This window comes from Myotis davidii, unplaced genomic scaffold (assembly GCF_000327345.1).
Source record: "Myotis davidii unplaced genomic scaffold, ASM32734v1 scaffold83, whole genome shotgun sequence".
Lineage (NCBI taxonomy): Eukaryota > Metazoa > Chordata > Mammalia > Chiroptera > Vespertilionidae > Myotis > Myotis davidii.
In genome coordinates, this window is record NW_006294121.1 from 218,810 (window position 1) to 242,008 (window position 23,199).

Genomic DNA, 23,199 nt, shown 5'->3' on the forward strand with positions numbered 1-23,199 from the left:
CAGTTGTTTGTTTTTTTCCCCCCTAATAATATTTAGAGAATTTGGTATCTTTCCAGGGACTTTTTTTTATTGTTTTGGTAAAATGCACATAACATAAAACTTGTGTGTACATTTAAGCACATTGTTATACAAACATCACCACTGCCCACTCCAGAACTTTTTCATCATTCCAAACTGAAATTCTGTCCTCAATAATCAATAACTGCACCCGCCCCCCCATTTAACCCTTGGTAACCACTCTTCTCCTTTCTCATATTAGTGCAGTCAGACAACATTTGCCTGTATGTGTCTGGTTTATTTCACCTTAGGGAATTTGATTTCATGCATCCTTTTCAAATAGGTTGCTTTGGGGGATGGTAATAATCAAAACTTAATTGTCCAAAGCCGTGAGTTTGAAATTCTGTATCCGAAGGGCTGCAGTCTTTATGAAACCAAGTGCTTAAAATGATGCCATTTTGAGCAAGAATTTCATGTTCAATTTTTTTGCTGTTTTTAAATATTCCTATTATAAGAAAGTTTCTCATACATAAAATGTTAAATTTCCTTTAAAATTCCACTTTCTTTTTGTTAATCCTCACCTGAGGATATTTTTTCCCATTGATTTTGTAGAGATGGAAGGGAGGGAAGGAGAGAGAGAAAGAGAAAGAAACGTGGACGTGAGAGACATCAGTTGGTTGCCTCCACACGCACTCTGAGCTGGCTGGGGGATAGAACCTGCAACCCAGGTATGTGCCCTTGACTGGAATCGAACCGAGTCCCTTCCGTGTGTGGGCTGACGCTCTAACCATTGAGCGCACCGACCAGGGCAAAATCCCACTTTCTGTTGTTGTTGCTGCAGTTGTGGTGGTTTGGAGGCTCATTTCCTGTACTTACTGGCGTCTGGGATCTCATGGGGGCTTGAGGAAAGTCTAAGCTCCCCAAATAATGGGATCAAGTTTAGTGACGTGTGTGTGGTCCCCAGGAAGTGCTGGTACTGGCATGACCCAATTCTTTCATGCTTAGCCCTGCACGCTAACCCCACCTCCACCCCCAGTAGCATCCAGCTCTTCTGGAATCCTAGAGTTTCTCAGTGGAGAGGACCCCCCACCCCCCCATCCTCGTGGACAGAGAAAGAGAACGTGTCGGTGGGCAGAAACGTGATGTTCACCATCAGACGGAAGCATTACCACGCTCCCTTGCCCTTTTCCCAGCCGAGACATTTCCCAGGCAGGCATTGTCTAGCCGCCTGCCGAGCTGCCCCTTCCCGTTTTCCCCGAGATGGTCTGTTCCGCCGAGAGGGCCGTGCCACGCTGCGTGGGCTGGGGAGCCGCCGAGGGGGAAGGCAGCCGCGGGGAAACAATGCGCCGCGCCGGCTCCTGGCTTTTGTTTGCTCGTCCCCGGTACCTACTCGTGGTCCGGCATCGGGCTGCGGCGAAGTCGGGTGTCCTAGCGCCGCGGTACCCCGCGGGCCGAGGGGAGCGGGGATCATGCCTGCCGGCCCTCTGCACCGTCCGCCTCTCCCTGAAAGAAGTGCTGTGTGTCCGGGGCCCGGGGCCCGGCCCGACCCACGTGCGGCCGCCCCGGCTCTGCCATGTGCTCTCGGGCTGCAGAGCGGCTCCTCCAGCGCAGCTGCTCGGGCACCTCCTCTCCTGCGTGGTATCAGCCTGCACGCCGCCTCCTCACGAGCTAGCTGAAGAAGGAGCCCGTCCGCATCGTGCTCTTGCCCGGCCTGTGTCAGGAAAATGTATTCTTAAAAATAATTTTTTTTCTTAAAGAAAGAAAGAGAGAAAGAAGGGAGGGGAAAAAAGGTTGCCATCCAGTGGAGGAAGGAGTAATTCCCAGCTCCATTCAGGAAAAACGCAGGCTGAAATATGCTTCACTGTTTTAAGTTGGCTGGGGTTTTTTTTTTTTTTTTTTGGTTTTTTTTTTAATCACCAGAAGGGTTTTTTTAGTGACATCCGGAGCCAGGAGGGTGCAGTGCGCCTTTAAGGAAAGAAGCGCCTCACCAAACTTCGCTGTAGTTGTAGCTCGCCGTGTGCGTAGGGCAGGAAAGTGTTAATTTCTTATTTGTACACTTTTTTTCCCCCGACTTCCTTCCTATTCACTTCATTAAATCTAGAGGCAGTTCGGCATGGGAGCCGTCTGTATGTTGAATTAGGGCTCGCACTCTTGCGCAACACGTCACCAGTCGGAAACTGGGGGTTTGCTTCTGTGATTTATTTCATTATTGTGCTGGTAAAAGGTTTGGAAGGGAAATCTTTTGGGGGTAGTACTTTAGCATTGTGTAGCAAGTTTTCTTTTTGTGCCCCCCCCTCCCCTTAGCACTGAGTTGAGTCAGAGTAGCCAGTGGAATAAGTAATTTTTTTAAATTAAAGAGCAGTTTTAAATGTCCAAGGATAATTTTACTTACATGCAGGAGTAATCTTACTCCACTCCTTTAAGTGCTAAAAGCACCGGGAAATATTTAGAGAATTGATTTCCATTAGAACAAGACCCTTGGAAATCCCTCTACAACAAGCACTGCATATGGATGTGTTTGGGGTCTTGGGGGAGGAGGGAAAGGTGTTTGTAGCTGTCTGCATTACTGCATAAAAGCCTTACTTTAAGGGGAATAATGGTCAGTACTTTGTGTGTTTCCATGTGATTCCAAAACCTAAATTTAATAAGAATCTGCATGTATTTGCAATTGTAATAAAAATTACTAGTTCTTTTTGTAGTTTAAATTGTTTTTGCTTTTTAGCTACTTAGATTTAGAGATTTAACAGTCCAACTATCACTAGCTTATGCTTTGTTTCCCCCCCCCTTTTTTTTTTGCAAAGTTAAGGGGGGGGGGGTGAGAGTATAAATACTCTTTCACAACTTCCCCCTCTTCATTTATCCCACTGAAAAGAAAAACAATGAAAAATTTTACAGCATGAAACTGAAAGTGAAGTGTCACAGTTGTTCAGGGTTTTCTTTAAAGAACAGAATAACATATTTTATTAAAATATTTATACTTGAGAACATGCACATTGCTTTTACTGACATGCATTTAATGAAAAAGAAATTCCTTTATCTAAAAAAATCATCTTAAACTGCTCCAAAACCATGCAGCTTGTTTTATGAAAAACACTAAAATGAGGTTTCAAATACCAAAAAGAAGCATACCTTGTTTTAATTTTTGATAGTAGATTTGAATATTAATTTGTTTCCTTATCAGCTTAATTGTTAAAATGCAAGTAAGAATCAGAAACCGCCCGAGCTAAAAAATCTTTAATTCTGCTGCCTGAAATAATAAGAGGAGAAAAAAATATGATAAGTAGTTGTCAATATTAAAACAGGCTGAAGGAGGAAGGCTTCGGGCCTTGTAGTAGGGAGAATGAAACAGCAGATTTGAGTATCCACAATCCTTTCAGTATTAAATTTTCTGTAAAATAAAATTACTTGTCTATGAAAACATAGCCTTTCCCAGCTCTCTTTTTTTTCCTGATCAGCTGATGAAGAGACTAGCAGCTCGCTGCTTTGCTGGCTTGTTAATTTTATCCCCACTAACTGTGATTTCCGATAGCCGGCCTGCTGATAGTGGTAAGGTAAATATCCTTTTTCGTTGCCGTCTTGAAGATTCAGTAGAACTACATCCCAGGCATGTGTAGGTGTGTAACACATCAAAAGCCAGTGTTCTCTGTATTTCTGTGTGCAACTGGGTGCTTGAGAGCAATACCATTAACTGTTGACAGCCTTGCATGCTGTATTTTATTATTAGCATGTTCAGCCACCAAGATTTGCGGGACAATTTCCTTTTCTTAATCTTTGCTTAGCTGCAGTGTGTTTAGCTGTATAGTGGGTGTCCTGCTTTTTGGCGAATGAATATTAATGAAATGATGAGCTTTTTTCCTTTTTCCTCATAATTCATCAGATCTCGCCTTCTTCATCGTGGTTATCTGAACATTGTAGGATCGTGATAGAAATTGTCTTTTGATTATTAAGGCCTAGGCTCAGACTGTCTGTGTGCATGTTGCTTCTCTGGGTTTGCACATTGGGAGATGCATAGAAAACATATTGTAAATGCCACAGGCATTTTTTAACATGCCAGGTTGCTGTGTGTTCTGCACCAGGTTTTCTTCACAAAAACCTTTCTTCTTCAGGAGGCATTGTACACAAGTGAAAGAAATTATGTCTGAGCTGTAATCACTCTTTATATTGATTGTTATACTCACATGATCATAAATATTAGCCATGTTTGGTGCTGTGGAGAAATGAAGGTAATTGCCTTATGATTAGAGCTCTTTCAGCTTCTCGAAAGGATTGATTAGCATTTGCATACTGGAGGCAATATTGAGAGGCAGGAGGAACAAATAACAACATCAGTTATTTTGTGTGAGAAGGCCATCTTAAAATATAATTTAAAGGTTTTAAAAAATATTTTTCTTTCTGTGGTTAAATACTCTTTTATCTGTTGTGGTTTGGGCTTTTGTTTTTTCTTTTGCATCCCCCCCCTTCTCTCCCCCTCTCCCCCTCCCACCTCTGTTTTTCTTAAGTTTTGAGATTTACCAGGGGAAAAAAAGTTTAAACTTCTGGGTCTGTCACATGGATCTTTTAGCCATTTGTGAACAGGTTTCTTTTATGCCCGGTTGTTTTTATAGCTATTTTATTATCTCTCTGCATTAGTGCTGCTGGCTCTGGTTTAAAGCAAGCGTTGGCAGGTAATTGGAAAAAAAGTGTGTGTTGTTTGTGAGTGTGTGTGTTCTTCATCGGATGATTTAAGTGCCTTTACAAAGGAATGTGGCTTTGTACTTCTCCGTTTCCTTGTTCACGAATGGCTACGTGAGAACAAAAATCTGGATGCAATTTTGATTTATGTTGTGAATCATGCATACATTGATGTAAAAATCTTACAAAAGAAATGGTCAATGCTTATATGATTGTAAGGATGTATTCTTAAGGAATATTTTTTTCTTCACTCATCCCCCCCCCTTTTTTTTAAATTATATCTTTTCCTCCCTTACAGTAATGAGACAGTTAAGGTCTTTTTCTTCTATTGAGACACAATTTCAATTGGATTCAGTTATCTTCAACACCAAAATGTACGGACCTTCTCGAATTTGTCATAGTCTTCTTTACTATTAGTGTTTCAGGCCTTCAACATATTTTGCTCATGAAACAGACTTGGGTTAAAGATGCATTTTATTCGATATGGTGGTCTTCCCTTTTTCTTCCTACTCCACTGATTGCTGTTAACTTTTATTTTTTGGTTAGTTTGTTTCATTTTATTCTAATTAATTCAAATTCTGTGTATGTGTGTATATATATTGGTTATCCTCTTGTCTTGAATTTTTCTCCTTCGTTCCCTTGTAACAGGCCATTGAAGACGGCAATTTGGAAGAAATGGAAGAGGAAGTACGGCTTAAGAAACGAAAGAGACGAAGAAATGTGGATAAAGATCCCGCAAAAGAAGATGTGGAAAAAGCTAAGAAGAGACGAGGTCGCCCTCCCGCAGAGAAATTGTCACCAAACCCCCCCAAACTGACAAAGCAGATGAATGCCATCATCGATACTGTGATCAACTACAAAGACAGGTGAGTGCCTCTCCCCTTCCCCTTGGTCATCTTCACCGAGACCCCACCCCCGCGAGGCCACGTCAGAGCAGGCGATACCAAGGTGTGCACTGGGGCTGGCGCGTGCTTTCTACTTAGTGTTTTGTGGCTTTCACTCAAAGGTGTGTTCAAAATGGCCACTACTGCTGTCTTGTATGATGTTTGATGGCTGTTTGGAAGCAGGAGTTTAGATTACAAAACTAAGGAAATCTGAACTGGAGGAGGATTCTTAGGGCTCTCTGAAATACCATCAGGGATGTGGAAGGATTGAAACAATAGAGTGAAATTGTACTTCTGGTTTGAGTTGTTAGAGAAAGAACAGTCCTAGCGTATTTAAGGTAAATATTTCATGTTAAGACTCTGTTTACAACCAAACAGGTACATCATCGAAGTTACCGGTCCTTCTTTCCTCCCAACACCCTTGACCGTCTTGTCCAAGCACTTGCTTGAGCCATCTTCTTCTCCCCCCTAATACTATATAGACAGCGTGGAAAAAACTCTGCCTCTTTTGCATGGAACTTTTGAATGTGAATTTTGAGAAATCTGTCCTGGACACTAGCCCCAGACCATTTTAAACAATGAACACTTATTTGAAAACCAAAGCAAAGGTGTTTTAGGGTGTCAGCCCGCTACAGTAGATAATCTAGTTAGACTACATTCTGATTAGTTGATTTGGTTTCCACTTGCTAAGCATGTGAATGGGACAATTACATGTCATTTTGATGGAAAAAATTGATAGGAAACAAAACACACATTTCTCTAAATTGCATATGGTATTAATCATTTTTAGTTACATATATATATATTTTACATTAACTAGTGTTGCTCTGTATTCCTGAAAGTTTTAAAACGAATAACTAAGTTGTGATTTTAGTTTTTCATTTTGATTTTAGTGAATGTGTTATACTAGGGAGAGGATGTCATTATAAAGATTAAATAGTCACAAAAGCAAGAAACTTTCAACCATGGGGTTTTATTGTTAAGTTTTTATTACATGATTTATTAGGAGTTTTCAGAAATGGTGACAAGTGAGTGAGTGGGAGGGGGTGTGTGTGAAGGGTGAGAATAACTTGCCCCTCTTTACCAACCAGGTCTTGTTGGTCCCCCGCTTCCTATTTTTACTACCCTCCCCCTTTTTTCACAGAATTCTGAGGTGGCCTCAAGGGGGACAGCCCCATTATATTGGGTCTGGGTAAGCTACTCCTTGACACAGGGGAATGACAGCAATTCAGGGAGGAAAATTTGGCCAGAAGTCCATTCTTTTACTACAGTGAACAGCAAACTTCCTTGTAAACCAAGAGTCAGTAACTCTGTCAAGTTTCTATTTACCCCCAAACCCGATGGGTAGGTTTGCCGGAGGCAGGAACAGTTTCCATCCAGGAAGCCAGCTTGGACTATGGCATCTCATTTTATCAGCCCCTGGCTTATACTTCTAACTCTTCTTGCCCTTTGTCTCAGGAAAGCACAATGCCTGTGTCTCTGACGAGGTGTGCGTGGGTCTCTGACAGGCATCTGGGTCATTACCTGCTGTGCGTGAGGTTAGGGCTGCTGTAGCGCTGAGAACAGCCAAGCAAGTCCTGAGAGGCTCGGTGCCAGGCCTGGTATTCCAGGGATGGCTCTCTCCTGCTTCATGGCAGGAAAGAGGTCACCAGCCAGTGGACCACAGATGGTTTTCTTTCATATTTCACGTAGTTTTTTTAAAAATTAAAAAGCAAACATTAAATTAGCGAGCTTTTTAAAAATAAAACTTGAGAGGTGGTGGTTGTTGTCCCCCCCCCCCCCTTTTTGAAAAACCTAAATATCTAGCAGCAATCTACCCAACTTTCCCATCGGCGGCAGCTGCTCAGGGTGAAGACGTGGCTGCCGCCTCTGCGGGCGGTCGCGCTCTGGTTTGTCACAGTCCCCGTCGCATCACCACTTCCACTGCTCCGGTAGGAGTGTCCGTTACCATTTAGCATCGTGCTTTTCACACCTGGCCCCTCCACTCCTTTATATCACCTGCTGGCTCCACAGCCTTTGGAGTTTGTGATTTAAGGATATCCATGGCCGTGGGCTGACCACTTTCCTAGGAACTGCCCAGAATACAGAGAGGTATAAGGTTAGGTCACTTAAAAGTCAGCGAGGCATAGTGCAGTAGTTAGACCACGGGCTCCTGTCTTGTTTCTTATCTAAACAGATAAAGTGAGGGCCAGTTGGATTTAAAACCTAAATGTAAAAGGTAAAAAAAGATAATTAAGAAAACGGTTTGCAAATCTGACTACATCAAAATTTAGAACTTCTAGAGATTTTTAAAAAACAGTCTACAAGATATGTTATATGATATTTTCACCATATACAAAAGGATAATATTTACAACAAATTAAGAACACTTTGTGGCTCAATAAGAAAGATAAAAACATTCTGATTTAACTGCCTGTGTTTGAATTCTAACTCTAGCATTTCGGGGGCAAGCGGGTGGGGAGGGGTGAGCAATTTACTTAACCTGCCTAAGCCTCACTTTTCTTATCCACAAAATGGAATAATTACTCACCTGCCTCTAGAGGCGTTATGAGGATTTGATGAGTGAATACAACCCAAGGTTTTTGGACAGTTTAATAAGTAATAATTAGCCTTTCAGACTGTGTATAAGGAATCACAGGAGTGGGTGAGTAGGGCTCGGCACACGATAAAGTCAGTGTCCTTGCTGACAGGCTTCCCACCCTTTTATTTCCCAAAAACACTTTCTGCGGGACTGGTTATTGAGCAAGTCTTTAGTTGTATGGTAGTGGAAGGAAGGATATTTAAATCTTCAGCATGCAGACATTGAGTACTTCCCCCCCACACACACACATCCTCTGGTTTTATTTATTTATTTTACCTTCCCTTTGCAAAGGAACCCCTCTAAGATCCATTCTGTTAGCTCCCACATTTTAGGCACATTCTGGGGAATATGCACGAAATTTCCCACCACTGCATGTCTCATGTACATTTCATGTTAGTAACCCTCTAGAAAAAGCGCTTAGTCTATTTATATTTTTTTATTTCTCTTACCAAACTTGGTGCTCAAGTAGGAGGCACTCAAATTAGGAGGGCTGTAATTAGATATGTTGTCATATTTTTGGTTGGATTTAGAAGACGCTGCTGGGAAACGTACCTCTCCATGTGCTCAGATTTTTGCACCCTTAAAGTCAGCTACTAATATAGTAACTGAACCTGCCTGGGAAGGAAATGCCACCTGTGCTAACCTGCCTCCCGTCACCCCAGTCCACGTTAGAGCTCTATCAGGTGCAGGATAGCAGGGTAGTAAGTCAGACCTGCCATCTATATTTAGTTGATATACAAGAACTAATTCTCTCTCGTGAGACAGTTCCCCTCACCCCACCCCCAACCTTCTTCCATGATTCTGGGGCAGATGTCTCTTCTTTTAAATGACGGACTAGGATGATGTAGGCATCCATTGACTGCCTTTGTTTTGAGCACCAGGTCTCATTTTAAAATGTCACCCCAAAGAGCCAATGTTGTGTGGTTCGTCTTTGGAAAGGCTTCCTACAGTGATCGCTGTCAGAGGCAGCTCTGGCCTGCTGCTCCCCGTTCCCATTCTATTTCCCCAAACAAAACTCTCTGTCGAGTAATATCAGAAGGCTTTGCTCGGACTTGTTAAGCGTGCTTTGTTCTGTTTATGTAGGAGACTTCTAAAACCATATTCTCAGTTTATGTGATATTTATCCTAAGACTATTTCTTTGAAAATGAATTCAACCTGATTGGTATCTGTACCCTATAAACATTGTCCCCGGGATGAGATGTCGAGTACGATGCTGAAGAGTAGGGGCGGGTAGAGCTACTCCAAGTCTAGAGATGTGGCTTATGGTGTTAACCTGAATAAAGAGAGATTCCTAGAGCGAGTCTTAATGTTGGGAGGGGTTTTATCTCTACCTGGTCCAACTTCCCACAACCCATCTGTGTCCCTGAACCTCTGGCTGACTGTCGTCCACCTCAGCGTGGACATGCCCAGCGTTAGCTCCAGTGTTAGGAGACAGGCCACCTCTGAACACAACAGCCATTTCCTTCAGTAAGATGGATTCAGTCCCCTGACTTCCAGCTGTTTGCTCTACTTAGGCCTTCAGAGAGTCTTAAGAAATGTCCTTTAAAACATCTGTAAACACTTTCACCCCAGGACATCCTTCTTCAGGCTGACACACCTCACCCTGCTATCCGGGGGTACCCTAGACTTGCACCACCCTGGTCCCTGCCTTCGGCACATTCCGCTTTCTTAGTGTCGCATTTGAAACGCGGCACCCGGAACGTCACATGTATTCTGCGGCTCGTTGCAGGCTGGTTAGCTTTCTTATTCTGAACACCAGGATTCTGTTAACATAACTCAAGAGTGTGTTAACTTCTTCCAGCAACTTTGACACAGAGTTAACTCACGGTGAACATGTGACTTGTTGGAAAAACTCCTCCTCCCCCGAACATGCAGACAGCTCTTTTCTCACTGGCATGCTGTATTTCTTTTTTCTTTTCTTTTTCTTTCTTTCTTCCTTTTTTTTTTTTTTGAACCTGAATCTACTAGAGTTATTCTTATCCTTGTGCAGTTGCAATTAATTGATTTTTTTGTTTTCTCATTCTAGTCTACTGATAGAACTCTGAATTTTTGTGCCTTTTAAAAAAATCAAGTTTACTTCCTTGTCTTCCTAAGTTTTATTGGTCATCTGAAGATTTGCTAGGGCAGTGATTGGCAAACTGCGGCCCCTTGAGTGTGGCTCTGCCACAAAATACCACGTGTGGGAGCGCACTTACAGTGCGAGTGAAACTTCGTGGCCACACTCAAGGGGCCAAAGGGGCCAAAGTGGCTCGTGAGCCGCAGTTTGCCGACCACTGATCTAGACGATTCATAACACATTATATTCTTTTGGTGGAGAACCGTGACTGTTGTATGTTGCTTTGGTTAGGTCTGGTGGAAAACAGAGAAACTGCGGTTTTCAATCATTTGTGCTGAAGATAGACTATTGCTGAAAAATTGCTAACAGGCAAAGGACAGGTCTCTATATCATGCCCCTGAAAATCGCTGCAGGTTGACACGAATTTATTAACCAGCAATCCTTAAGAGTTGATTAGCCACCTGTGAACTCACATGACCATGCTATCATGTCACCCACACTTATCTCTCCTTTCTCAAGGTTATCTAGAAGGGCTAAAACCAAGACATACACATGTATGGCCTCTCCAATCTATCCACTAAGAATCCCCGTGGAAAGAGGAAATGAGGTTAGCTTGCCATGGCTTTTTTTAAGAGACCCCCTACTGCTCCTTAATGGTATTATTTATCTTCTCTAAATAGCCCGGTGGCATCTGAATAATTTCTCCTAAGTTTTTAGCAAGGATACACTTCAAGCAGAGCAGTCTCCAGTTCCTTTTCTCCTTTGGAAATGGGGACATTTGCTTATCTCGATTCTTCTGATTCCATTTCTCTTTTCTGGTCTCTTAACCATTATTAGCAGGAGAAACCTACACACACTGTCTCAGGATGTAATTAGTTTGCAGCTGGACACTCGAACACATCTGAAGCGTCTTGATAGGCTTTCTATCCACTCGCCTTATCAGTAGCTTTTGTTCAGCCTTTATTATGCCTTGCTTTCAAATCTGAGCATTGTTCTCCTTCTCAAAGAACCTGGACTGGCAGATGAGGTCATTGTCACCTCCTCCCTCCATCAATTGTTTGAAGACTTGTAGCAGGAGTAGTTGGTGAGGCCTGGGCCTGTGGTTGCGAAGGGTTTGGACTTGAGGTCCACCAGCTCTGAGAAAGCGCCCAGGGAAGCAGTGGGAGAGGCGGGCACTATCTGCCCGGCCTATCTGATTGGACACAGCCCTGGTACATGGTAGAGTGGCAGGGGTGACAACCACAGGACTTCTCTCTCCCTAGGGCTCCTCAGGCTCTGCTCTCTTTCCTGAACATGGACTGTCGTCTTGCCCCTCGTTTTAGTAAGCTCTGATTCTATCTAAGAAGGTGGCAAGCCTTAGCTTGTTGTGAGTCCTGCCTGGCTCTTTTCACGTTGTAGAAAATCATCCATTCATTTATTGCATTCCCCACCTCATTTCCAGCCCTGCCCTGCTCAGCAGGGCCAGAGGTGCTTGCTGGCCTCCATGGCTCACCATGTGGGGGGATGGCCCTCCCAGCCCATGTTACTGAACAGGCAGTGGACCGGGGAATTCAGGGAAAGGGGGGGTGGTCATGTGAGTCCATTATATGAGGCTACAATGACATCTCATGTTTAAGGTCACTTTTAGGGGGAAAGTGATACATATGTACTCATTTAATTCCTATATATGCTGAAAAGGCATTGGTTAGCTAGCATCTCTCTCATTTTGAGTAAAGCTGACTGCTATTTTGAAGGCTCACAGGTAGTCCACTCATTCTCCAGAAGGGATGGACTCTTACTAAAAAGCATGGCATTGTTCCAAGATTTCTCTCCTAAGTGCTTTACCTGGAGTGCATGTAGGTGCTTGCTGTGCGAAAGGCTTTCCTGCGTTGACCTTCATCCCGAGGCTTCCTAAGATAGACTGTTCGTACCAGTTCATGTTGTCTTTTTAAAATACACTTGAAGAAAATACATTCTTAAAGCCAAATCCATACCATTAGGTAATATTCTTTTTTGTCACTTTGGGGTTTTTGTTTGTTTGTACTTTTTTTGCCCCAAGCCAGTCAGACGGCTGACCTGCTGGGTAGGTCTGTCCCCAGGTGCTCCTTACCAGCCCCGAGTAAAATTACTCTGCTGGGATTTCCTTTGTTCAGAGCCTCACGTACCCAGTGAGCTGTCACTTCTGATACTCTCAAACCACAGAACCATGCCCATCTCTCCTCAAACGATCTGCATTGTGGTCTGTAGAATGTCTCAGACAGTATTTGTCATTTGCAGGTTTCTCTGCCTTCACCCTTACACTTTCCGAGGCGGCACAGTCTATTATGGCTTCTGTATCCCCTTGGCTAACACCGTCATTATTCAATATCCCCAAAGTGCAATGATGAAAGCATTTCCCATTCCGTAACTTACTCCTAACATGCACTCAGATACCAGGTTTCCTCCACGCACACGCACACGCATCTCCCCAGCGCACCCCTCCTCCACCTCCTGGCACACTGTCTTCCTCAGACCCCTCCCATCACTGGCCTGGCCTGGTCTGGGACAGCATGTCTTGCCTGTGTTCCCCGTCTCCAGTCTGCCCATCATTCTGCCTTCCTCCTGGATACTTATCTGAGCACGTCACACTGTCACTTAAGAACTTTCAACAGCTTCCCCTTGAACATTTCAGTAGCCTGCCTGATGGTCAAACCTCTACCCTGGGAAAGACGGTCTGCCACCCTTCTATTTCGGACATTCCAGCTACTTCTCCGTAGCCTGCACTGCCCCTGCGTTTCTCTGTGTGGGCTTTGCCCGCTCGGCAAGGCCTCCGCTCTCCTAGGGCCGTGCTGGCAGCAGCTCTAAGGAGGGATCTCTAAGTGACCATGCATGGGCCGTGTGGGCCAAAGGGCGCCCAGGGTAAGATCTCGCTGGGGCGGGGGGTTTTCTCAAGACTTGTCACACCTGTCAGCCACTTCTCTGCCCCCACACAAAGGACACCAGCACAGCAGTTTCCAAATCCTCAACGGCAGAGGCTCCCTGGAACCCCCAGAAAGGATTAAAGACCCCAGGTGCTGCTTTCTGGTCCTTCCCAGTTGAGGGTCATTGGCTCCGTGAGCTGTTGGAATGGAATGGAGTTCTGGGAAGTAGAACCTACTCCCTAGATAAGGTTCAGAATCCAGGGTTCGCAGTTGTTTCGGGCTCCCTCTCTGTGCTGGTGCCGTAACCAATTGCGGCCTCTGTTCAGTGTTCGGGACAGCTTTCCGAGGTAAGTATTATCCCCGTTTTGCCAATGAGGAGCTAGACTGGGCTAAGCTAAAGCTGCTTTCCTCAGGTCTGCCTCTGCTTCCCGAACAGTGGATGGAGTGTGTGTCCTAAAGGCCACACAGAACATGTGTGGAGGGAAATGGGACCAGAGTAATAGGCATTTCCGTGTTTGAGAGAAGCTGGGAAGGTCCCAAAGAAGTTAGAAAATCCTCTTTCCCCCCCATTTCTGGAGAAGTATATATTTTTTCAGAATGATGTTCCATACATAACCCCATGTGGTCTTCCCGACCCTCCCGTGAGGGGGGCAAGGCAGGTAGGTGAGGCGACTGAGCCATGGAGAGCGAAATGAATGACCCAATCTAGGAGGCAGGAGCCAGGCCGGACGGGGACCCAGGTCTTCTGACGCTAGTGTTCTTTCTACTCTACCGCAGGTGTAACGTGGAGAAGGTGCCCAGTAATTCTCAGTTGGAAATAGAAGGAAACAGGTCAGGATCTGTCTTGTATTCCCGTGTCTCTAAATACAGGTATCCCTTGCTACGCCAAACCCACCGATTCCTAAGGAGTCAGAAACGAGCCTCTCCAGCGCCTCCCCATGGCCCCTCCTCGGAGTGCGGGGTGGCGGCGGCAGATACCCCGGAACCCCCGCTGTGGCTTCTGGGGCTGTGTGCAGTGTTTCCATTTGGGGTGTCCATTCTCTGAAAGCACTTCTGACCAAGGCGCCCCCAGCACCTCAGCCATGGTTTCTGTTGCTTCCCCCTCCCTCTGCGCGCAGCTTCTGTCTCACCCTGCGGGCCTGCACTCTGTGCTATGCTGCTTCAGTAGCTCGGTGGAGAGCAGCGTGGCGCTTGGATCGCCTGTGGTGGGTGCGCTGTGTCTGGCGTTCTGGAGTGAGATCCTGCTGGGTCGGGTTCAGGGTGTGACTTCTGACTTACCTGTCGCCTGTGGTCCTGAGTGTCCTGAGCCAGCCTGTAACCTGTGTGTGCCTTTGCTTCTGTCGGATGGAAAGCAGAAATGCTTTTCTCCTAGAGATCTTGTGAGAACGTTGTGACGCCAGCTGAGAGGGAGAGAGGGGTTTGCTTGATTTACCAGGGTTGGGAGTTGTTACTAAGATATTGAAAGTAGCATTTCTCTTCCCCTTGCAGTCAGCCTGTACCTTTAAAAAAAATATCAATATGATACTTAACCTCTCTATTCCACATTTGTCTAGTAATCCTTTATGGCATCGCCCTCTCCCACTAGGTTAGGATCCCATCTAGGGCAAGGAGGAAAAAGAACGGAAATAAGCTGTGTTTCAGGATGAATACCGATCACCAGCTGTGGCTTTGTCCTGTACAGAAGGGAGTTAAACGTGGGGGTGACTTGTACCTACCCACAACCTGTGTGGAGGTGAAACTATTGGGCAAGATTGCCCTTTTTTTTCCTCCCTGTTGGTGTTCAGTAAATATTTATCAATCCTGGAAGCCAGACACACCATCCATAGTGTGTACTGAGAGACGTCAAGAATTGTGCTCTGTTTTTGCCTCTATAACAGAGAACTTGGTTTGGATTTGAATTTTGGGATCGAAACAATAAATACTTGACTTTATTATGTGGGCAGTTTAAATAATGAACCAACATGGGTAAACACCTCTACCCCACAACAGAGAAAGGAGGCTTTCAGGTCTGAATGGTACTGTACACCCAGCCCAGGGAACACGGACAGATGGCTCTTTCTCCCTCTTCCATCCGCTTGGGCATGTGACCATGGGAAGTGGATTAATAACCACTTTAAAGGGCATTGCAAGCCTCCAGTGTCATGCCTGGGCTTTCTGAGGAGACACCGTGACTGCAGGTAGTTGGGACGTACCGTATTTGCCGGCGTATAAGACGACTGGGCGTATAAGACGACCCCCTAACATTTCCACTCAAAATACAGAGTTTGTTATATACTCGCCGTATAAGACTACCCCCTCTTCCGCACACCTTCCACACACCAAATAAAAGGTAAAACAATATCAGATTTGATTTTAACATTTTAATTTATATTCAAATGCTTATGACATGCAGGAAAACTGTCACAAGGCTGTATGTAATCAAACATATACATAAAACAGTGCAAGTTTATTACCGGTAAACATACCGGTAATTCACTAAAGAAAACACACTCTATAGACTGGTACCGTAGATGCTTCTCAGGAACACAGGCAAGCAGCCCACAACCTAGAGGGACTGTCAATGATAGAAGTAAGATAACAAATAGAGGTAGAGAGCAAGTGCCGGGCAAGTCCCTAGCAACATCAGCATCTCCCTGGGACCTCACTAGTGCGCAAGTGCGAGCTCTTCAACATTCTAACAGGCACCATGATAGCGCAAAATCGCGAATCTTCAATGCATATGTAAAGAAATATACGGTAACCCGAATTTACCACACTCGCAAAATCGCACACAGCCAACCATACACCCAGTATGGTATCGCGATTCGTGATTTTGCGCTATCATACTGGGTGTATGGTCGGCTGTGTGCGATTTTGCGAGTGTGGTAAAATCGCATAACAGCAAAATCGCATAACAGCCGAGCATACACCCAGCAGCGCTGCTGATGCCTGAACGGTATGTGGAATGAAGTGGGCGGGCATCGGGAGGCCACTATGGCACGGGGCAAGCACTATGGGCAGTCTGTCTGAAGTGTACCTGGCGTATAAGACGACCCCCCACTTGGAGGCATATTTTTCAGGGCCAAAAAATCGTCTTATACGCCGGCAAATACGGTAGGTAAATGCATCTTTACGGAAGACGTGTGGAAGCTGTACTTTCCAGAGCCTTAGCAAGGGGCTGGTGTTTGCTTCCGCAGGGCTCTGGGTCTCTCTTGTCCTTGACTCTCACGTATGTTTCCTTTCCCCATTAGCCTGAGTTTACAAATTCGGAAGTTGAATTCTGATGAACACATTTTAAAGTCTTTTTTAAAAATATATTTTATTGATTTTTTTACAGAGAGGAAGGGAGAGAGATAGAGAGTTACAAACATCGATGAGAGAGAAACATCGATCAGCTGCCTCCTGCACATCTCCCACTGGGGATGTGCCCGCAACCCAGGTACATGCCCTTGACTGGAATCGAATCCGGGACCCTTCAGTCCGCAGGCCGACGCTCTATCCACTGAGCCAAACCGGTTTCGGCCTGATGAACACATTTTAAAAATTACTTTTTAATTCCTTTCTTCGTGTGTTCAAAGGTACTGAGCATTTTCTGTCTCAATCCCTGTGCAAGTATTAAGGATGGGAGAGACATGAAAGAGCTCTGTAAAGTAATAATGGATGCAGATTATGAGTAATGTATATGTAAATGCATATGTATATGTATATGTGTGGGGTGGGAGGGGAGGAATGGGGCAGGGATAGGGGAAGCTTCGAGTGGTAATTCCCCCAGGAGACCGTGGCAGGGAGGAGGAGGCAACGGTACTCAGGCCCATGTGTGCAGGCAGCTGCAGAAGATGGAAAAGCCAGGACCCTTTTAGGGCCACACAGACCTCAGTAGGACTGGGCCATTAGGCACAAGGGAAGAGGGACATAGCATGGGACGTGGTAGTAGGTAAGTTGACGAGAATAAATCCTTAGAGGTGTGATTGACAGGATTTAGGGGCAGACTAGATGTGAGAGGAGGACGATAACTTGGATCTCTGTCCTGAGTGGTAAGTGAATGTGGTTTCATTTACAGAAATGCAGGTGAAATGAAAATGTGGCACATGCATGCCTGTGTGCGTGCGTGCATGCCTGCGTGTGTGTGTGTGTAGCTACCCAGCCCCACATACTCCATCCCAGGAAATCTGAATTCTCTCCATAGCTATTAACAGCCCTTGACGCTGTGATTATGTTGTTAGTATTGACTGTCCCTTCAGGACCAGCCAAGAAGCTCTTTTAGACAAAATTTATTTTGAGCAGTGTTGGCACCAGACAGTCCATATTTCTTTAAATGCGGTAGAGGGGCTGTGACAGAGCTCAGGCACTTTGCACTTAGCACCCTAATTAGATTCTAGAGAAATGGCCATGAGACAGCAATGTGACCAAGTGGATACACCTTTCCTGTAGCTCCTTGGAGAATTCCCAGAGGCTCTGAAAGGAAAGGAAGCTGTTGAGCTTTGTTTAATCCAGTGTTTCCCAAACTCATTTGACCAATGGAACCCCCACCCCCCACCTCCCACACACATACCCTTTCAAGGAACACTGCTAGCAATTCATTAAGCTTATGTTCCACGGATGACACTTTGGCAAATGTTGACTATATGCTCCGTAGCTGCATTTAGTCCAGAGAAAATCTGCTCAGGGAAACCTGGATTCTAGCACTTTATTTTGCTCTCGTTATAAATAATGATACTTTCAGGTGTTTACTGGAATAGACTTCTTTGACCCCTGGTGACTTGACATTTATTTATGTTGCTCAGCCAATTATACCCACATCCAGCAGGTGGGCAGGCCACAAAACACTTGGTTTGTTTGCTTTCCGAGGGGCAAGAGGCCTCCCCAAGGCTTCCAGCATTAGCCTGGCCCAGAAGGCAGGGTCTCTGCCTCTCCAGGCCGCAAGGCCATCCCAGTAAATGTGGTGTCATTTACATGAATGGCCTCTCCCCGAGGGAGGGGAAGGAGTTCCCAGCTGGAAATAACACAACTCATTTTCTTGTCGTATAAACGGTCTTCACCACAACTCCATAAGTGTTTTCATCAAAAATGGATTGCACTGGAAGATGACAGTTATTGGGGCACCTACGGGGGTGGGCAAAAGTAGGGCTACAGCTGTTTGTACGGAAAACAATACAATAAATAGTCATACGAGAATAAATTCTGTTTCATGTGCTCACAACTGTAAACCTACTTTTGCCCACCCTGTGTGTGCTTGTATATCCATGGGGGTGAGGGGGGAGTCTGCCTCATTCTTTTAGAATCTCACCTCATGGGTGTTCCTGAAGAATTTACTAAAAGGGCCATTACAGGAAAAAGCAATGCTCCACAGTCTGATGTGACCCACCCACCCCTTTAACAAAGGGACGCTTGGGGTTTACCGCTCACGTGTAGAAGCATTTGATTTCGTTTGCCTGCAAAAGCTTGATGCTTTCCGGTTGGGTCACAATTCAGCCAAAATCTTGGAAGCATCTTTTTACCTTTATGAAGTAGAGGCCCAGGGTAAGATCAGAGGACCGGACAGGCTGTGGAAGGCAAGGTGGGTCCTCACCTTTTGGAAGGAGGGCGTCCTCTGAGTGGCGTCCAGATCTACAGGTTGAGGTGACGAAAGTTGGCAGAGTAGCTGACCAAGGACGCAGCAGGCCTTCAGCTGTCACTTTAGACAGATGGACAGTTAGAAAGCTTTCCTGCTGTTAGGAAATGTTAAGTGAGAAAAAGTGAAGCATCTAGATGTCCTGAGTTGCTATTTCTGAAAAGTCAAGTGATAGATGATCTAACTTCTCAAGTGTCTCATCAGAATGGTTAACTGGACAAGCCAACAGGTGATACTGTATGAACCCAGTGTCCTGCTGAGCACTTCTGATTTGCAATTATAAGTTCAATGAGAGGATTCTGAATAGAAACTATGTAGTAGATTCTGACCGTTGTGATAGGATTATCCTATTTTATTTATTTGGCTTTGTATGGTAGAGTGAAAAGGTGCTAATTGGTGAAATGGGATATTCATGCTGATATAAATAAGGATGGGGCACATGTCCCTTAGACAGCATTTCTCTGGGAAAAATCAGATCAGACTTTTGACTTATAGCATATTTTCAAAGAAGGTCACCCAATAAAAAGTGTTTGAAACCTACCTTATTTATGGATGATTCCAAATTACAGTAGGTTGTAAGCCTTTATATTTTTTCAATAAGACTACATTATTTATGTTTATTTACGCTCTGGCATATAGTTAATGCCTTTTTAAAAACCTCGTTGAAGTCCTGCATTTAAAATGTAATATCCTATGTGGGTGTGTTTTTTTTGTGTTTTTTGGTGAATATTCTCATAACAAGTATATATTATTTTTTAAGGCACATAATTTTAAAATAATTATGGACTATACATATACAACTATATGTACACATGCATGTATATAATTACGTGTGCGTATGCACATATATAGATATACACAAAATACGTGTGTGCATATACACATGTAAAATATCTATCCATAAAATTATATGCAGCTACATTTTTAGCTGAGAGTGGATTACCAAAACTAAAACCGTGCTTCCAAGTGTGATTGTATTTAAGGCTCTGGGTACAGCCTCCGTGCTTTTCTTCTTGAGCTGGCCGCGCCCCTGTGGTCTCCTTACATCGGCTTTACCTTGCACTAACCTAATGCAACCTTATTTTTGTTGACAACTCAGGCACATCATATACCTACAGTCCTTAACATAATGCTTGGTCATTTTTACAACCCCCAAGTCCACTACCAGAAGCAGGCCTGCCCCATCCATTCTGTTTTGAGTCCTAGAGGTCAGATTTCCAAGCTTGTCAGGAATCGTCACCCGTCAGCACCCAATAAGATTCCGAGGAGCGATCGCAGCAGTGAGTACGGAGTGCAGGTGCAGGTGATACCTAGTTTGGGGCTGGCTAGGATGTCTGGGGTCTTTCTGGTTAGTGGGGTGCTGCTCTGATCGGAGTGCATGTGTAAGTGACGTGTATGAGATAAGTCTCCCAGGAATCTGACCCTGAAAAGCAGCAGCTTGCTTTCGCCTACTGGCCTCCAATGTTGACCCAGTTTTATAGTTGTTCCCACATGATCTCCTGGGTTGGATTCCTTTAGGACTGTAATAACTTTTCTGTAAAAGTCTTCCAACTCCAAGTGGTCTTCTAAAGCATGACATCATTTTCTTAGGCAAGGTAGCCACGTTTTTACATTCATTAAATAAAACCTGTCTCAACTTTAGTTAAAATCTCTTTTTCACAAGTAGCTATTGGAAGTGCTTATCAATAGATTAGTTTGGGCAGATAAAAAGGAAAACCATAAAGCAGCAAAACCAAAAGAAAGATTCACCCAGTATCATATATTCTTGGTTTGGGCTTGTTGGAAAGCCATATTTTAAAGGAGTCGGTTTCCCAGCTGGCATTTCAGTCTTCTGCACTCTTCCAACAGTACCTAAACTATAGTCAGAAGTAAAGCCGATGCAGACGTAATGTTTATAAGGTGTGCAGTCATCATTTTAGAATCACAGTAGTTCAGATATGAAACTATTGCCGTTGGGTTTTGGAGGTAATGGGAGAAATATTGGTTCCCAGATGAGGCATAGCAGAGTAAATCTCAAGAGAGTGTGAGAGGGTGTGTGTGTGAGCGTGTAAGCGTGTAAGCTATACATGCAGGGTTTCAAACCACCATTGAGACAGCGGCATGTAGGGCTTGAGCATCTCACAGCATGGCATCATGGCCCTGTGTCCCTATGCCCACTGGCTCTGTGGAGAGAAGCTGTGCTTGCCCACCAGCACCAGGAAATTCTGGTAAGTGCAGTGGGCTACTTTAAATTTTTATTTCAGGTGACGCTGTGCCCCCTCCCCCCACCTTAGGTCTTATCAAGGTCACGTTTCTTAGTTTGTGATAGATCACTGTATAAAGTAGATGTGAAGGTACAGGCCATCAGTGGAATCCTTTTTTGGAGGAGGGGAGTGGGTATCACTTTGGTGATGGGAAGCAATTTATACTTAGGCCTCAAATCGTGTACAGTGACATAATGGAAAATGCCTTGGGGGTAGGGTAAGCATTTCAACAGAAACAGAACACCTTCTGCAAACCACTATACAATTAGTCCATTGTTCTGTACTTTTTAAAAAAAATACATAACTTTCCAGCACTGGGGGAAAAAAGCACTTGAAAAGGTACATTGAAAACACCTTTGCTCAGCTTAAGTTGATAAAGAAATGCCAAGAATTCAAAACTATCAGGCAGCTGCACTTCCACCTTTTTCTTATTTTCCCCCCATTTACTTGAGGGAAAAATACGTTAACTGCAGCCATTCCTTAACGAGTGGTCACAGCGACTCGGGGCGTCCTGTAGGTTACGTGCCCCAGGACCGCTGGCATTTCCTCCTGCGCTGCCCGTCAGATCCATGGCCTCTGATAGGGGAGGGGCAGGGTCTGACTGCAAGGAAAATGCGCCCACCCTGTGTGGGGGAGGAGGAGGGACACACATGGAGGAATTAAGTTCTGAGCAGTGAGGCAGCGAGAGTTAGTTAATACTGGGGAGAATTTTTCATTTTTATGGAGAAGGGCTTCTCAATCCTGGATGGATAATGAAGTATTTGAGGGGTGGGGAGAGGATAGAGACCCTTCCAGCACGGAGTGAGAGATGGGTCAGCTCTGGAGACTTGGAATTAGTCATAAAGTGGGGGGTTGGGGATGGCCATGGTACTTGGGGGTACACAGGAGAGAGGCTATATCCTAACCAGGGGAGTCAGGTCAACAGTGCAAGCCAGGTTCACAGAGGAGGAGCTGAGAAAGCCAGACGGAGCCACAGGAAAACTCCCTTCGACAGCCCGGTCCCCCTCTTGCCTGTGTCCTCTGTGCTCCGGAAGGGGGAAAGGAAGTGGGCTAGGAATGTCTTGAAACAATAAATTTGTTTCATTTTACACTGTTGGCCCCAAGTCTCAGAACATTCAGTCCCCTCTCTTAGGAGCACATGTAATTCTGGACTTGTCTCCTTATAGATAGGGTCCAGGGTTTCTATAACCTGACTGAGGACAGAGAATCAGACCAAGCTCACTGAGCCATTTTGGCCCTGTTAGAACTTTCTCGCACCGCGGTGCCAGACACCGGGTGGCACAACTGAAGTGAAGAGTGTGCCCATCACAGGTGTACAAAGCAGAGATGGCTCATAGTGTGTCAGCAGAAAGATCACACCATCTGTTGGCAACGTAGAAAATGACACTGGCGATGTCATTGAGGGTCAGGTGTTAAATCCAAGATTGCAAAGAGGTCTGACTTTTTTACTGTTGCTAGGTTACAGAGACTGCTAATAATAAAGAAGTTGCTGATAGAAATAGAAAAATTTATAGTATCTATAAATCGCCTTTCAAATAATTCCTTTTCAAATAGGTAAAATGTTTCTATATATAAAATCTCAGAATGGTAGAAAAAGAATAGACCAGAAATTGTGGCTGTATGTTGAAGGCGGTAGTAAATAAAATGGGTTTTGTTACATACTATGTGGTGTAACTTGTGGAGGTGCAAATGCATTTCTCAACCCTGGAAGGTGGGGAGGGGGTGCGTAGGAGTGGCTATGAGTCTGTGTGTGAGAGAATACCTTGATTCTTACCACAAGAATCTAAAAATCCAATTCCCCATTCCACTACAGTCTTCTTAAACCTCTTTGTTTGCGCCTGATTTTAGTATTCATGAAGCCCATATATGCATTAAAAAATAAAACAGTGACCTAGTAAAACAGAAACTCGCCCATCCCTTTGACAGAAGATTTCGGTTAATTTATGCAGGCCCCTTTGCACTTCAGCATTTTCCCCCACTGGTTGCTAGGCAACCGTTTGAGTTACTGCGCATGCCTTTTTTATGATAACTGTCATTATGATTATTTTTTAATTATACAACTGGGACTATGGATTAAAACAGCACATTGTCACTCATTCTTTGCTGCTGCTTTTAGCATTTCGGCACGTTGCTAAAATCGCCTCTGAAATTGACATGGCGGTGACTTACAGTTATTTTTTGATATTTCTGGCTTCACAAAGGAAAGAGAGATGGCATCGCAAGAAAAGCAAGGCTATTGTGAAAAATGGCTATACCATATCCAGCTGTTATTGATCTAGATGGGCCACGTCAGATAT

General features: G+C 44.6%; 1 protein-coding gene across 1 annotated transcript in view; it reads left to right on the forward strand.

Moving 5' to 3' along the window:
- The window catches only part of SMARCA2 (SWI/SNF related, matrix associated, actin dependent regulator of chromatin, subfamily a, member 2), a 185,147-nt gene that overhangs the window by 150,599 nt on the left and 11,349 nt on the right, over positions 1 to 23,199 (forward strand). The window contains exons 29-30 of the mRNA XM_015566893.1: positions 5,317 to 5,534; positions 13,847 to 13,900. Of these exons, the coding sequence (XP_015422379.1) occupies positions 5,317 to 5,534; positions 13,847 to 13,900 (272 nt within the window). The remainder of the gene's footprint in view (positions 1 to 5,316; positions 5,535 to 13,846; positions 13,901 to 23,199) is intronic.